Genomic DNA, 15757 nt, shown 5'->3' with positions numbered 1-15757 from the left:
TTAGTTATAAGCTGATCAAAATGGAGCATTAGCAAACTAGCTTCTAGGGCTAGGGACAGAAGTTTAAACTGGTTTAAGTGATCAGAAACCATATTATACCTATAATAGAACAGAAGTTTAGTGCACATAAATTACTTTCAAAATGGCTGAAACCCGTTTAAGATAAACCTGGAGGTAGTAACAGACTTAACTGATTTAGGTCAAACCAGTTTATGGTTTGGTCAAACCAGTTATGGAATTTCTGTCCCAGAACCCCTCCTGATTCCAGTTAACTCATAGTGCCTCAGCATCCCAGGATGCTCTGCAGACCTGAGCTGTGTTTTCTGCTCCAGCAGAGGAGGGCTTGCCCCACCGCCCCCTGCTGTCATGGAGCTGAAGCAGTAAAGCCTCTGCTCCCTAGCCGCTGCTTGTACCTATCAACACAGTGGGATGGGGGCCACGGGAAGGTACCCCAGGCCCTCCTAGCATGGGTCTGCACAGAACAAGGGGAGGGAAAGCATCCTCTGTGGGGCTAATCATCCCAACACACACACTCTTGAGCTGGCTGGAATCACCTTAGTCACACCCCACCCCCCAGCTGCCCTTGCCTTGGAAAGGCTGCAGGGGTGGGGAAATGCACCCACCCAACACAGGAGCCCTATCTGGGGTCTGCACCACATGAGGGAAAGTCCCTTCCACCCTGCCTCCCCCTGCAGATATCTGGGCTGGGATCCCTTAGCCCCACACCTTTACCAGCTGTCATTATCTCCAAAGGGCTGGGGGGGCAGGGGAATACTCCCCCCCAGCCCAGCACCAGCCCCCCCCCCAGCTGGGGTTTGCAAGAGACCTGCAAAGATTGAAACTATTCGGCCTCAGGCTTTTTGACTGTCTGAACTTAGCCTAGGGGAGGTTATGGCCCTGTCTACACAAAGAAACCATGCTAAAAGATAAAAGCTCTTGAATCAAACCAGGACAAACATCTCTGTGGACACGTAATTTTGTTTTCAGAGAGTTTCTACCAGTTTAATTTACTCTTGTAAATTAAAACAATATAAGGCATTTTTAAAGTGATTTAAAAATGTTCACTCAAGGGTTAGTACAGGTTTAACAAGGTCATTTTAGAAAGCCAGGCCTTCAGGCTGCTTGCAGATGTGGGGAAAAAAAAACAGTGTTTTATTTTAAACTCAGCACACTTCCACCCCAAGCCCAGCAAATGCCCAGAAGAGGCAGTGAGTTAGCTGCACCTAGCTTTTCCAACATCCATAGAGATTGGGCGCTTTACTGGGGCTTTTTTGGCACTTTTATCTAATATCTGATTGAATCAGCTTTAGCTAAAAGCTCCACTGAAGTGCCCAATCTTTACAAACGCCACAGAGCCAGGCCAAAGTAACATGCTGCTGCTTCTGGTAGAGTCCAGTTTTTTTCCCCCCATGCCTATCAACACCTTCAGTTAACCAGTGAAACTTTGTATGGAATGCTGCCCTACTAATACATAAAGAGTATGGACAGACATAACACTTAAAGTGCTTCAAATGACTCTGAAATGGTGAATGCCCTCCAAAAATAACCCTGAAGAAAACAAAAAACTCTTTATAAGAGCTTCAAAATGAAGCACTTCCTGTTTCATGTGCATGCTTTCTGCACCTGCCCGTACCTAATGGAGGGAGTGTGGGGAGAGTGGAGCAGACTGTCAATATGCTCTCCTGTGTGCCCCATCTCTGCCATCTCAGAGGTGTCCCATCCCCCCCAGAACTGGAAGACTGGAGGCCCTGTGCCCTCCACACCTGTCCCAGTTCCAGCAGGATGGTGCTCTGGGGCATGGGCAACTGGTGCTGCATTAGTCAGGGGGGGCACATGCCCCCCCCCAACAACTAGTCAGCGACCAGGGGGAGGGGGTCCCCCTGCAGCCAATCGCACCAACCGGGGGGGGGTTCCCTTGCAGCTGATCACGTTGACCGGGGGTGGGGGTCCTCCTGCGGCTGATCGCATTGGCCAGGAAGCAGCTGTGACACGCCAGGAACCAGCCGCAGCACTCCCACTCCCCAGTCGGCGCTCGCAGGGGGCGCACCGGTGCTCCCACCTGCCCCCCCGCCCATCACCTGAATGAGGAATGTGGCCTGTCAGGGGGTGCACCAGCACTCTCAGGGGGTGCACATGCACCCCTGTGCACCCACTATGAGCTCTGGGAGAACAGAGAACACGGGAGAAATCTCACTGGCAGTCAGCTCCATTCACTGTTACTGAGCACCCCATGTACAACTCCCCAACCCCATCTCCCCAGTTTCCTAGAAATTGATGCATCCTGTGGCTCAGCTCTGTAGCTCCTGCTATCCTAAGGGCTGCTGTGACCTGCAACTCAGCTCTACCCCAACACCACTGGGATGGGGATGAAGCAGAACTGACTTCCAGTGAGTGTTTTCCAATGTGCCCTGGCTCTAGTCTTGTATGTTCCACCTCCACTCTCCTGGAGTCCCACCCCTCCCTCCAAAGTTTGAGAGGCACAGAGGAGTGCAGGACCCCTGGTTTCTGGGTTCTGTTGGTAGGAGAGTTCTCTGAGATATGGAGACAGAGCACACAAGGGACAGTCTACTTCACTTCCACCCTGCTATGGTCATTTTGACGGACTCCAACTGGGGTCATGACAGGGAGCTGTACACCTGTCCATGGCTGATGCATTCCATTTTTAAAGCACTTCAAAGGGCAGATGCACTTTGAAGTACTTCAAATGTTACATCTGTCCTTACCCAAAGACTGAATCTGAGGATAGAGGCACTACCTCACTGTAGACCTTGTGCTGACATCCAAAAAAGCAAGATAAAATGAACTATGAAGAAAAAAATAGTGTCTGTAGAATAGATAAGAATGAAAAGTGTAGATAAAGAAATTGTTTTCTTACATAGAATTGCCAGCCCTCACAATGTTAACATTGTTTTTACAATATTCAGTGTTTCTTTATAGCCCTCACTTCTGGAGTCATGTGATGACATGACAATCTCAGTTTCCAGTCTTGTAACTTTCTAGCCCTTGTGATTCGAGGAAAAAAGTCTTGAAAATAAGACTAATAAACAAAATCCAAAATTTGCTGTTTAAAATCTGTTTTTAAGTCAGTTTAAAAACTCTTTTGTAAGTCAGTTTTATGAGGGCAGAAGGCTTACTTCTGATATTTTTCATACTTGAAACTGGAAATTCTGCTAATCTTGAAGAATACAGAGAAATAAAAACTGTATTAAGTACTTTATTGTCATTCAGGTAGCAGAAGGTAAACAAAACATACCTATCCATCAAATTTCCCCTCATTTACCATATAACATATTATGTCATGTGAATATCATAAGAATATTTGTTGCTCATTCAGTGTCTTAAATTCCCACTCACTGGAGATCCAAGAATGGAACTGGTGCTTAATAGATAATATAATACATGTCTGCATTCCTGCAGACAAGAATTTCTCAGTTCAGATCAGAGAGGTGCAATTTTGCCCTTTGGCTTTGGGGAGAGTTTTTCCTTCCTAATGCCAGGGATAAAGCCTCAAACCATTTACAAATTGCCTTGTCTCAGAATCTTGGGACCATTAGATGTCATTTATATCTATTTTTACTGGTGTGACTTCCATGGAGTAACAGTACACCAGGGCAAGATGAGAATCAAGCCCAGATAAATTTAATTCTATTAGTTTCCTTTTATGTACAATATATTTCTTATTCACATGATGAAACCTAATACATAATGTATTTTCTGCGTAATTTTATGGGAGCTTATTAAATAAGTTCCATTGACAACACTGAAGGATATGAAAGCTATATCAGCATGATACTGGAATATAAACGCAGGCATATAATTCAGCTATTGGAAAGATGGAGAAAATAGATTAAGAAAAGAGGGAGGTAGAAGAAGGATGGAGAGCTAGCTCAAGAGAATAATATTTTAAAACTAAACTTTAGTCTCCTGAAGCTCATCCACTTGGAAGTACAGGAGAGATATAGCCTAACTGTGGTAAAAGCAGACTTTTATCCCTGAGATGGCATTAGAAGAGCAAACATAGATTGCACTAATTAATGCAGAAAGTATGATTAGGTTTAGGGTCACATATGCTAAAAAGAAACTCCACGGACAAATTCTGCTCTACTACAGCAGTGTGACTCCGGAGCACCAAATCAGTTCAGTTTTTTCCAATGTAACTGAAGTAACCAGGAACAGAATCTGGCCCTTAATCTTCATTATTGTGGGGAAAAAATGCTCTTGCTTTATAGAAACAAAGCTTGAGAAACTGAGGGATAAGAATCAATGGAGCTTTTGCAATGGTGTCAAACTCACTTGGGGCCCCGGGCCATATCTAGAACATGGGACTCCTTGGGCGCATCCAAATGAGCCCGAACATATGCTCCACATATGTGAGCCCACACATCTGGAATATGGGACTCCTTGGGCATGTCCAAACAAGCCTGCTGCAAATATGCAGTGCGGGGAAAGTTGTTTTTGTTCCCAGAGTGCCTCTTGCAGCATCTCAAACTGCTTTGAGACACCACAAGAGGCATGCTGGGAACAAAACAAACTTTCCTTGCTCTGTATATTTGCAGTGCAGGCTCAAAATATGATACCTGGAAATCCAGGTATCAAAAATAAAACCCAAGGAATAAAAGTGGGACAGGGCACAGTCCAGCACCACACCCTGAGGCAACCAGAGGCTGGGGTCCTCCAAAGAGATGCTCTGGTAGCCAGCCAAAGCATCTCTTTAGCTGCTCCTTGCCAGGTGTTTCAGCACACTGCCTCCACGTGTGGGGCAGCCTGGAGCAGTGCAGCTTGCAGCTTGATGGGACCAGGCTCTATCTCAGGTAAGTAAGGGACTTCAGGGTGAGGGGGACTGGAGCAGGGTACGGTGTGGGTGTGGGGGACTGTGAGGGGGGGCTGCTCAGGAGGGGTGGGTCCCCCGCTTGCCCCCCCCCACACACACACACACACAGCAGCAGCAGCCATTGGGGCATGCAGGGCCCTCCTGGCACACCAACCCTGTGCTGCGGGGCATCACGGCATAGCCTGGCCGCCTGACACCCAGCGCTGCCTGTGCCACATCCTGCAGACCCAGCTTGGCGTGGGGTCATGGGCCTTTGGGCAGCTCTGGGCCACTCAGGTTGTCACCCAGGAGCCAGCATCGCTCTCAAGGACTGTGTGTCGTGCTGGGCCAGGTCCTGCCTCCATGGGCCCCACATGCCATTGGGCCAGGCCAGTTTCATGGAGGCAGGACCTGGCCTGACACAACACATGATCCCTGAGAGCAGCACTGGCCCTTGAGTGACAACCAGAGTGGCCCATTGGGTCTGAAGGTGCAAGGCCCTATGTCAGGCCAGGCCAGGCTGGGCCCACACGATGTGGCACATCTGTAAAATGGGGACAGTAATAATACTTCCTTTTCCTACCTGGTTGTAAACTCTTAGACAAAGAGTGTTTTCTGCTAGCCCAATGGGAATACAATCTCAGAAGCCTCTAGACACTACTAAGAAATAAAAACAATGAAAAAATAATAATTTACTTACCAAGAATTCCCCCCACAGGGCACACATGCCTCCCCCACACCCCACACATGCCCCCACAGAGCACATGACCCCCGCGCCACACAGCCCACAGCCCCTCCCCCCTGCAGCAGCAGCAGCAGCAGCCATTGGGGCGCTCGGGGCTCTCCTGGCACAGCCTCTCCCATGGCATGGGGCAGCACTGTGTGGCCCAGGCTGCCTGGCACCTGGTGCTGCTTATCAATTCAATCTACACAGCTTAAACCAGGGGTGGGCAAAATGAGGCCCATGGGCCAGATGTGGCCTGCCACGCCATTCTATCCTGCCCATGGGGCCCCTAAAAAATTTAGAAAATTAATATTTATCTGCCTCTGGCTGCCTGTCATACAACCAGCCCTCAATGGCTTGCCAAAACTCTGTAAGCAGCCCTCTATCCAAACTAATTGCCCATCCCTGGCTTAGAATAACCTGTGAAGACTGAATGTATTCAGCCTCTGGCTTTTTGACTGCCTGTACTTAGTCCTAGTGCTGCAGAGTAGTTTATACAAGGTCCCAGAACCCCATGAGGCAGCTAGTACCTTGGTCATTCTCTAGTCTTTTGTTTGGGAGAGAGGAAAAGATCAAAATTAACACTCCAGGTCTCTGAAAAAACTGCTGCATTATTTAAAGTGCCTTTTACTAGTGATATTTTTCTATAATCTTCCTGGTCCAAGCAATTATTTTTCCCTTTACAGCATGATAAATGATACCTAAGATTCAATGTGTTGTCAGTGTGCTTTAATATTTGCGTAATTTTTATTTTCTGGCTGTTTTATTTTCATAGTGTTACAAAAGCTTGTTACAGGTATAACTAATACAGGGAGATTTTTTTTTTTTAACATTCAGTTGAATTTATTACTTTGCTAAGTTTCAAATAATGACCATGATAGCACTGTTTTAATGAAAGAAGTTGTCATTTTTGAGGAAGAGTAGTCCAAAGACTTTGTTCAATTCCCAGCTTTACCGTTGCCTTCTTGTGTGATCTGAGCCAGTCACTTAATCTTTCTGGGGCACAATTCTCCACAAAACAGAAATTATCATTAGAACGGAGTGGTTTGGGTTTTTTTTCATTAAATAGTGGATTTGCCACCAAAAGAACAGAGTCTTGAGAGAGGGACTCAAAAAAACATGTGAATTTGGTTAAATTTGGCAAATACTTTAGGAAAGGGGTAGCCTACCTGCAGCACAGGTGACAAGTGGTACGCAGATCTGGGAGAGGAAAGGTAGCACAGTGGCAAATAAGGCAGGGAGCAGAAAGTAGAGCAGCAAATTGGGTAGAGAGCACAGAAAAGGAAAAAGAGTAACAGAAGCTACCCAGACATATGCTGGGAGGAGCAGTCAGCTAGATCTAACCACTCACGCAGGTTCTTAACCTGTATTCAGGACCTCTACCTAACACAGGAGGTAAGGTGTCCCGCCAGGGGCAACACCTTGCTTGACTTGGTGTTGGCCACAGGGGATGACCTGGTGGGAGACCTGCGGATTCAAGGCAACTTAGGGGACAGCGATCACCAAATGATTAAATTCACTATCCAGTGAAGGGCAGGCATTATACCCAGCAGGGCACACGTGCTAAACTTTAAAAAAGCTGACTTTAACAGACTCAGGGGATTGGTTAGCAGGGTGCTAGGAGCTAAGAACTTAGATGCATTGAGGGTCCAGGATGGGTGGACATTCCTCAAGGAAACCATTCTTTGGGCTCAGAGTGAGTCAATTCCATGGCAGAGGAAAGGGGACAAGGGGGCCAGGAAGCCCCTTTGGCTAACCAGAGGCATCCAGGATACCTTAAGGGTAAAAAAAAGAGGCGTACAGGAAGTGGAAGCAGGGGGTAGCTAGCAAAGAGGAGTATACTTCTTTGGCCCGCACCTTCAGGGCGTCGGTCAGGAAGGCCAAGGCAGCTCTAGAACTCAGGCTAGCATCAGGCATTAAGGACAATAAAAAGTCCTTCTTTAGGTATATGTTGGGAGCAAAACGAGGGTGTGGGGTAGCATAGGACCCATACAGGATGGGCAGGGAGGCTTAGTGATGGATAACAGAGACAAGGCAGAGCTCTTCAATGAGTTTTTTACCTCTGTCTTCTTAAATGGGAATATAGACAAACCCTCAACATACATCACAGACACCAACAAAGAGAACATCAGCCGACCAACAGTCAGTGCCAACACGGTAAAAAGACACTTGGAGGGACTGGATGTATTCAAATCACTGGGACCGGAGGGACTCCACCCATGAGTAATGAAAGAATTAGCGGGGTTCATAGCTGATCCACTGGCCAGGATATATGAGTGCTCATGGTGCTCGGGTCAGGTTCCAGAGGACTGGAAGAGGGCTAACATCGTCCCAATCTTTAAGAAGGGGAGGAAGGAGGACCCAGGGAACTATAGACCAGTCAACCATACCTCTATCCCTGGGAAAATCCTAGAAAAAGTTATCAAGGAACACATCTGTGGGATCACAGCTAATGTGATGTGGAGGGGTAACATGGGTTTTTAGCAGGCAGGTCCTGCCTGACTAACCTAGTTTCTATTTACGACAAGGCCACCAATTGTTTAGATGCAGGAGTCAAGGTGGATGTTATCTATCCGGACTTCAAGAAGGCCTTTGACAAGGTATCCCATACCATCCTTATTAATAAACTGAGGAGATTTGCCTTGGATGATTACACGATAGACTGGGTAGCAAATTGGCTCAAGGGTCGCACTCAGAGAGTGGTAGTGGATGGGTCGGTGTCAACCTGGAAAGGTGTGGGCAGTGGAGTCCCTCAGGGCTCAGTTCTGGGGCCGGTGCTGTTTAACATCTTCATCAGTGATCTGGATGAGGGGGCGGGAAGCACCCTGTCCAAATTCGCAACAACACAAAATTATGGGGTGCAGCTAACACCTTGGAGAGAAGGAACCAGATCCAGGCCAACCTAAACAGGATGGGAAAGTGGGCAGAGAGCAACAGGATGCAATTCAATAAGGACAAGTGCAAGGTGCTGCATCTAGGGAGGAAGAACTGCCATCATACCTACAGGCTGGGGGGCAACCTTCTCAGCTCCACTGAGGCAGAAAAAGATCTTGGAGTCACTGTTGACTCCAGGATGAACATGAGTAGCCAATGTGATGAAGCAGTTGGCAGAACCAATCACACTTTGTCGTGCATCTGTAGGTGCTTCACAACCAGGTCCAGGGAAGTGATTCTCCCCTTCTATGCGGCACTGGTCAGGCCACAGCTGGAGTACTGTTTCCAGTTCTGGATGCCGCAGATCAAGGAGGATGCGAACAACCTGGAGAGGGTCCAAAGAAGAGCCACTTGCCTGATTAGAGGCTGCAGGGAAGGCCCTATGAGGAAAGGCTAAAGGACCTTAACCTTTTCAGCCTCTCCAAGAGAAGGCTGAGAGGGGACCTTGTGGCGGCGTACAAATTCATAAGGGGAGAACAACATGAAGTAGGTGACAATCTGTTCACCAGGGCACCCCCTGGAATGACAAGGAACAATGGCCATAAGCTACTAGAGAGAAGGTTCAGGCTGGACATTAGGAACAAGTTCTTCACGGTCAAGGTTGCCAGAATCTGGAATGGGCTCCCAAGGGAGGTGGTGCTCGCCCCATCCTTGGGGGTCTTCAAGAAGAGACTGGACAGGCACCTGGCTGGGATCACATGACCCCAGGGTTGGTGTTTCTTTTCTTGCCTGCCAGGGGCAGGGGGTTGGACTAGATGGCCCACTGAGGTCCCTCCCGACTCTATGAATCTATAAGAAGACTGGAGTGGCACTTGGGGATCATGCCAGATTAAGTTGTGGTAAAAACACCAAAAAGGTTGGCCCCTACTACTACAGGTGAAAAAAACATGGAAATGTTGAAATATTGCATTTGGACCTTTTCTAAATGAAATGTTTCGTTTGAGAAATGTCAAAATGTTTTGCTTTGACATTTTCTAAACTAATTTTTGGACTCTTGAGTGAATTTTAACTATCCTTGCAATAGCAGGACATTAACATCCCTTGTTACCCTGCTTTATCTGTAGCAGGTTAGGGTGCTTTTGGTGGTTTAATGGAAAGTGCTTTGTAGTTGTGTGACAGGATTGTGTAGTTTTAGGAATAAGTTAGATAAGGATTTGTCTCAAACAAGCTGGATAGGGATGGCACTAGATGGCCTCTGGAGGTTCCCTTCCAGCCCTACTTTTCTATAATTCTGTGACTTTCTTTTCAAAATGGCCTGACTGACCCCCATTATAAGAAAACAGGTTACATCAAAATGAATCACAACACATTATTTCAGGTCAAATAAAATGTTTTGGGACTTTTTTCCTAATTTCACCACATTCATTGTCTTGTAAAATAAGGGGTAAAAGTACTTCTTTTGGTTGAAGAGTATTCATTTAAATGCAAGACTTTGTTTTCCTCATTTTTTTCAAGGTTACTGTGTAATCTGATCTATGTATTTATAGTCATACTTGTTGCTTGGATATATGAAATATAGACAGGGCTCCAAAGAGAAATGAAACCCTGTAATCCTTCAATGATAACCTTCACACTAATCAAATGCATTATGTTTTTCAAACTGGTTGTTGTGTTATCCATTTAAATGATCATGTTCTCTACCTTTTTGACAACAGGAGGAAACAATCCAACGGGCACGGGAGGAAGATGAAAAGAGAAAAGAGATAACTAATCATTTCCAGGGCACACTGAGTGAAATCCAGTCTCAGATTGAACAGCAAAGTGAGAGGAATATGAAACTATGTCAAGAGAACACAGAGTTGGCAGAGAAACTGAAATGCATCATTGATCAATATGAACTCAGAGAGGAGGTGAGAACAATATGCATGCCTTCCAAACAGACACTTAGGTAGGAAGAGGCAGACTTTGAAGTGTATAAGGGTCAGTCTTATTGCCCTCCTGTCCTCCCAACTCGTTAACAATTGTGTTTTCATGGAGGCTTTTGTGCAGTAGATCATATGCGTAGCACAGTAAAGATTTAAGAATATGCTCCAATTTAACAAAGACTTTAAAGGAGGCAGGTAAAGTCCTTCTTTCTACAGATTAATAAAAATGTAAACATGGGCATTTTGAATAGATTCTACTTGGCAGGCACAGCCTTTTTGATAGATATTATCCTTTCAGTAAATATCACAGCTGATCATAACATTTCAATGCACACAAAAATTCAAGAAATGTTTTCAAACTTTCCTGATTTTTCTTGAATTAAATATATGTGCTTTGGATGGTCTCTAGTAGCGGGCCAAAAAAGTAAAGGGATATTCTCAGGATTTTTAGTCCTGTAATTATGTGAAAGTGGCATGGTTTACTCTGGGGTACAAGAGTCAAAAGGTTCATTCTTGGCATTTCTTTTGGAGATGCTGTTATATATACAAATATTTTAAGGCTGAAAGGAACTACTAGATCATCTAGTCCGATCAACCTCCTGTGTATAGGGGTTAAATAAATTTGCCCAGTGCTTTTTACTGTGTTATGAGGTTGAGCTGGAGCACATAGATTTGTGAGGAGAAAAAAATAATGATCAATGAAGATTTGACCCTGCAAGGTACCAAGAAGTGTGTTCAGGAGATCAGACATGGGTATCCAGTTAAGCACACACGCCTTTACTTAACTTGACATCTGTTAAATAAAGACAGTGCCATTGACTTGAGTAGGACAGCACACATGCTTGAAGATTAGCACCTATCTACATACTTCGCTGAATGAGGGCAGGTGCTCTGTACTCAAAGGCCTTGATCTTGCATGGAGCTCTGTGGTGGTAAATACTTTGCAGCTGCATAAATGGTTCCTTGCAAGACGTGGGCCTAAAGTGCCTGTTTTCTTTACGGGCTCAGTTAGCTTTGAGACTTGTTTCCCAAATCCTCTCTCAGTCAAAAAAATCTTCACCAGTTAACTGTGTGTCACTTATGTTTATGTTTTGGTGAGCAGTTATTTGAGATCTAGCTGGCCTCTTTGATCATACTGATGATATAGGTAGATACTATATATTTTAATGCCCAGTTCTGAAAAGGGCACACAAGCATTTTTAGGTGCACTGGTTTCACTTCCAGCATAAATTCTGACACAACTTGTTCTTACAAGTGTTAGAGTTTCCTGGGAATATTGTGGTTTGAGAGTTGCAGTACATTTAGTTTTATTCTTGTCCCAGAAGGCAGTCATACATGTTTGAGCATGAGGGTATATATGCGTCAGTAAACCTGCACATTCAGTAGGGTTTGTTTTCCTGCAGCACCTTGACAAAATATTCAAGCACAGAGAGCTTCAACAGAAACTGGTAGATGCCAAGTTGGAGCAGTCACAGGAAATGATGAAGGAGGCAGAGGAGCGACATCAGAGAGAAAAGGAATATGTAAGTATCTGTGTCATCTGTCTGATTGTCTGTCTTTTATCTAGCAATAATCCCTAAATCACCCCTTACTGCCATTTCATCCCTCATCTTGGTGGCACTCCTGGTCTGAGTTCTGAAACAATGGCAGAACAGTGTGAAGAAGTCTTTCATTGCTACTCTGTCCTGAGTTGAGAGGAAAGCAGTCTCCTGGACTATCAGACTAGCACTTTTCATTAGCACTAAACAGTTTTTAAGCAAACCATAACATATAATTACATATAAAGGGCCAAGTTGTGCTGTTACTTTGTAAGAATCCCTCTGATATCCCATATTCTCTCTCTTCAAAAGAAAGGAATATAATAAAACACTACACTTTGTCAGGAGAACAAAGTCATATGGTCATACGGTCACACTGAAGTAACAAACTCACCTCAGGGGGCTGATGGCCTTTCACAGGGGTGGGCAGAAGCTAAAAGCAGTGCAAAAGTGATGCAGTCAATTCAGGATGGGCGAGAATGAGGCACTTTGCACCAGCTATTCAGCTGATTCTAAAGGAGTGTTGATGAGATAATATGGAAGCTGTGCTTATCCTCTACTCTCCCCACATTGTCTGAGAAATGAATAGTCTTGACATGTAACCTGGAAAATGGCGACAGCAAAGCAAAATATAGGGAAAAACTAGGAACTTAAACCATGCTTGAAAGGGAGAAACAGTACAAATAAATAGATACGAGTGGACGCTGAGTCGTCGTAGCATGTTGCTACATCGATGTTGCATCACGTGTACGCACACCCAGATTTACCCACTAGTAGAAATTTAGGAAGGGCTAGGATTTTGTTCTCTGGTTTGAGAGCTGCATGAAATGCTAGGTTCACAAGTGGATCAAAACCAAGGAAAATATTTATATAAGCCATTTTATAGATTCATAGATGCTAGGGTCAGAAGGGACCCAATGGATCACTGAGTCCAACCCCTGCCCGTGGCAAGAAAAAGTGCTGGGGTCATGTGAGCCCCGCCAAGTGCTTGTCGTGTCTGTTCTTGAAGACCCCCAAGGTAGGGGAGAGCACCACCTCCCTGGGAAACCCATTCCAGATTCTGGCAACCCTTACTGTGAAGAAGTTCTTTCTGATGTCCAACCTAAATCTGCTCGCTATCAGTTTGTGGCTGTTGTTTCTGGTTATTCCAAGAGGTGCTCTGGTAAACAGAGCATCTCCTATTCCCTGCTGCCCCTCTGGTGAATTTGTTTACTGTCACAAGATCTCCCCTCAGCCTTCTCTTGCAGAGGCTGAAAAGGTCCAGGTCCTTTAGCATTTCCTCATAGGGCATTCCCAGCAGGCCTTTAACCATATGAGTGGCCCTCCTCTGGACCCTCTCAAGGTTGTCCACATCCCTCTTGAATTGTGGCACTCAGAATTGGACACAGTACTCCAGCTGCAACCTGACCAGTGCTCAATAGAGGGGAAGGATCACCTCCCTGGACCTGTTTGTGATGCACCTACTAATGCATGACAATGTGTGGTTAGCTCTACTAATTACTTTGTCACATTGACAACCCATATTCATCTTTTAGACTCAAGGCACCCTCCATTAGACTGGAGGCACCCCTCTGAAAATGGCAGCTCTTAATTTTCACTAATTTCTTGACTACAGAAAAATAATAGAGCAATTCTTCTGTTGCAAAGAATTCAATTCTGAGTTCTGCACAGCTCTGTTCATAGTAAACATCCTGATTGTGACTATGTTATCCTATTACATTAGGATCACTTTAGGAGCACCCATCACTTTAGTATATGCGCAAATAAGGCAGGTGAGATTGAGGGTCTCCCTCATACATGTACAGATATAAATATTTAGTGGCCATATCTACACGAGATGCTGACTTCACAGTAGCCCATGACTACTGCACAATAGTGTTGCATGGCAAAAAGCATGATGCGACACTACTGCGGAGTCTTGGACTACTGCAAAGTCAGGGTCACAAAAAAGCCATTTGGCGGCATTACTGTGAAGTAACTGGTTACTCTGCAGTCATTTACTACTTGTTTATAGTACTTGTTTTTAGTGCTGTGAAGTTAGCATCTTGTGTAGACGCAGCCAGTATGTACAAAAAAAGGGGATTTCCCAGGCCCACCACAACAGTAACATGGAACTAATCAAAATCTGGCAAAGGAGATTTATATTCTTGCCTGGGCACACAATGTGAAGTATCATACCATTCCAGGGACAATGAGAGTAATTATACACTGGAATAATTATATACTGAAGTCTTTGGGAGCTTTGCCATTGATTCCAAACAGCTGAGGATTTCATCCATTTAGCAAAAAAAAAAAGGTGAAAGGCAGCATCAAGACAAATTCCAGGTTTTGTTGAGCAGTGTGCAAAATTAACCTATAAGGCCTTGCATCAATCACCTCTCTGCCTCCCTATGATGTTTGGCTCTGAAGACCCTACACCAAGGGTGAGCAAAATGCAGCCATTCTATCCAGCCCACGGGGCCCCTAAAAAAATTAGAAAATTAATATATATCTGCCCCTGACTGCCTGTCATGCAGCCCTTGATGGCTTGCCAAAACTCAGTAAGCAGCCCTCCGCCCAAAATAATTGCCCGCCCCTGACCTACACAGTATTCAAATGAAGACCAACCACTCAGCTGAAAGCGGTAAGGAATTAAGGAACTTATGAAGAGGGCTGAAGAGGATCATCCAGTAATCAGTGTGTGCTGAAAGTACAGTCCCTATAAGTGGTGGTCCTCTCAGAAGGTGGCTGACCACATGGGGCTGCAATTGCTGTCTTTGGCTGGCTCTGTCTAGCATATAGTTACCTAGGGTACATAGAGACATTGCTGTTATTTCCATTTTTTACAAAGCAGTTGTAATCATCATCCTTCCAAATTGTACAGGGTGGGGATATTTTTTTTGCAGTGCTGCTCTGCGTGACTAACACCTCTGAGATAACAGGCTTGAGAACCAGTTCAATTAGCTAAAAAGCCATATAAAATAGGCACATAATAATAAGGCCTTAAGTATAAAAACCTTTACAAATATTATCCAAGTTAATGCTCACAACCCTGCCTTTGAAGTATGTTCATATATATTGTCATCACCCCTTTAGAGCAAGGGAAACCTGAAGTCGAGTGACTGGCTGAAAGCCATGCAATGAGTCAGTGTTAGAGCAGGATTAGTTCGTCATTCAGAGTCCTGCCTCCAGACTACTAGACTACACTTGTCCCCCTCTTGAATCATATTGTAGACTTAGTTTAAGACCCTGTTATTAAAGTACATCTAATTAAGACATTTTGGGTGCAGGCCTTCTCAAATTTATCTCCATCCAACACTGTGGAGATAAAAGGGATACAGAAGGAAAGTGTTTTGGAATATTCTTAACATCTATCTTATACATTTCTATATACTGTTTTGGAGATCACATCAGCTTAGCTACAGTTTTTTTTAATTTTCAAACTTTTTAGGCAAATATTTTTATCTAAGCATCTGTTTGGTATTTCTTTGAAGCCTAATTTATTGTCTTAACTTCAACACGATGCTGTAGCTTGCATGAGCTTTTACTCCAGCTACAAAAATTCTGTACCACACTCAGCTAGACATGCTGGACCTACAAAATTTTGCATTGTACAAGGATACTTTTTAAGATGTGTTCCTGATACTCAGGAACCTATGCCACAAAGTATTAAACAAATGTTTATGTTCCTAGAACATCAGCTCAGAATGAACCGGGCACTCTATATTGAATGTAGTGGCTTTTTTCAGTATGTAGATGCTTACGCACAGTCAATAGCACAAATTTGCCACAAAGTAAAAAACAAAACAATCTTTCTGAGTTTGGAGCATTGGTCAAGGAGTAACTCTGCTGCCCCCAAGTGTCCACAGAAGAAGATTCCCCCTCCTGTAGTTCCCCACCAAGAACT

At 44.7% G+C, this 15757-nt stretch overlaps 1 protein-coding gene across 1 annotated transcript in view; it reads left to right on the top strand.

The window, feature by feature from the left end:
* TXLNB (taxilin beta) overlaps window positions 1–15757 on the top strand; it is a 60955-nt gene that overhangs the window by 27203 nt on the left and 17995 nt on the right. The window contains exons 5-6 of the mRNA XM_006267452.3: window positions 10124–10318; window positions 11737–11856. Of these exons, the coding sequence (XP_006267514.2) occupies window positions 10124–10318; window positions 11737–11856 (315 nt within the window). The remainder of the gene's footprint in view (window positions 1–10123; window positions 10319–11736; window positions 11857–15757) is intronic.

The sequence above is a fragment of the Alligator mississippiensis genome, chromosome 1, assembly GCF_030867095.1.
Source record: "Alligator mississippiensis isolate rAllMis1 chromosome 1, rAllMis1, whole genome shotgun sequence".
Taxonomy (NCBI): domain Eukaryota; kingdom Metazoa; phylum Chordata; order Crocodylia; family Alligatoridae; genus Alligator; species Alligator mississippiensis.
The sequence above is the reverse complement of the archived record's forward strand: the minus strand, read 5'-3'. Positions and strand labels throughout refer to the sequence as shown.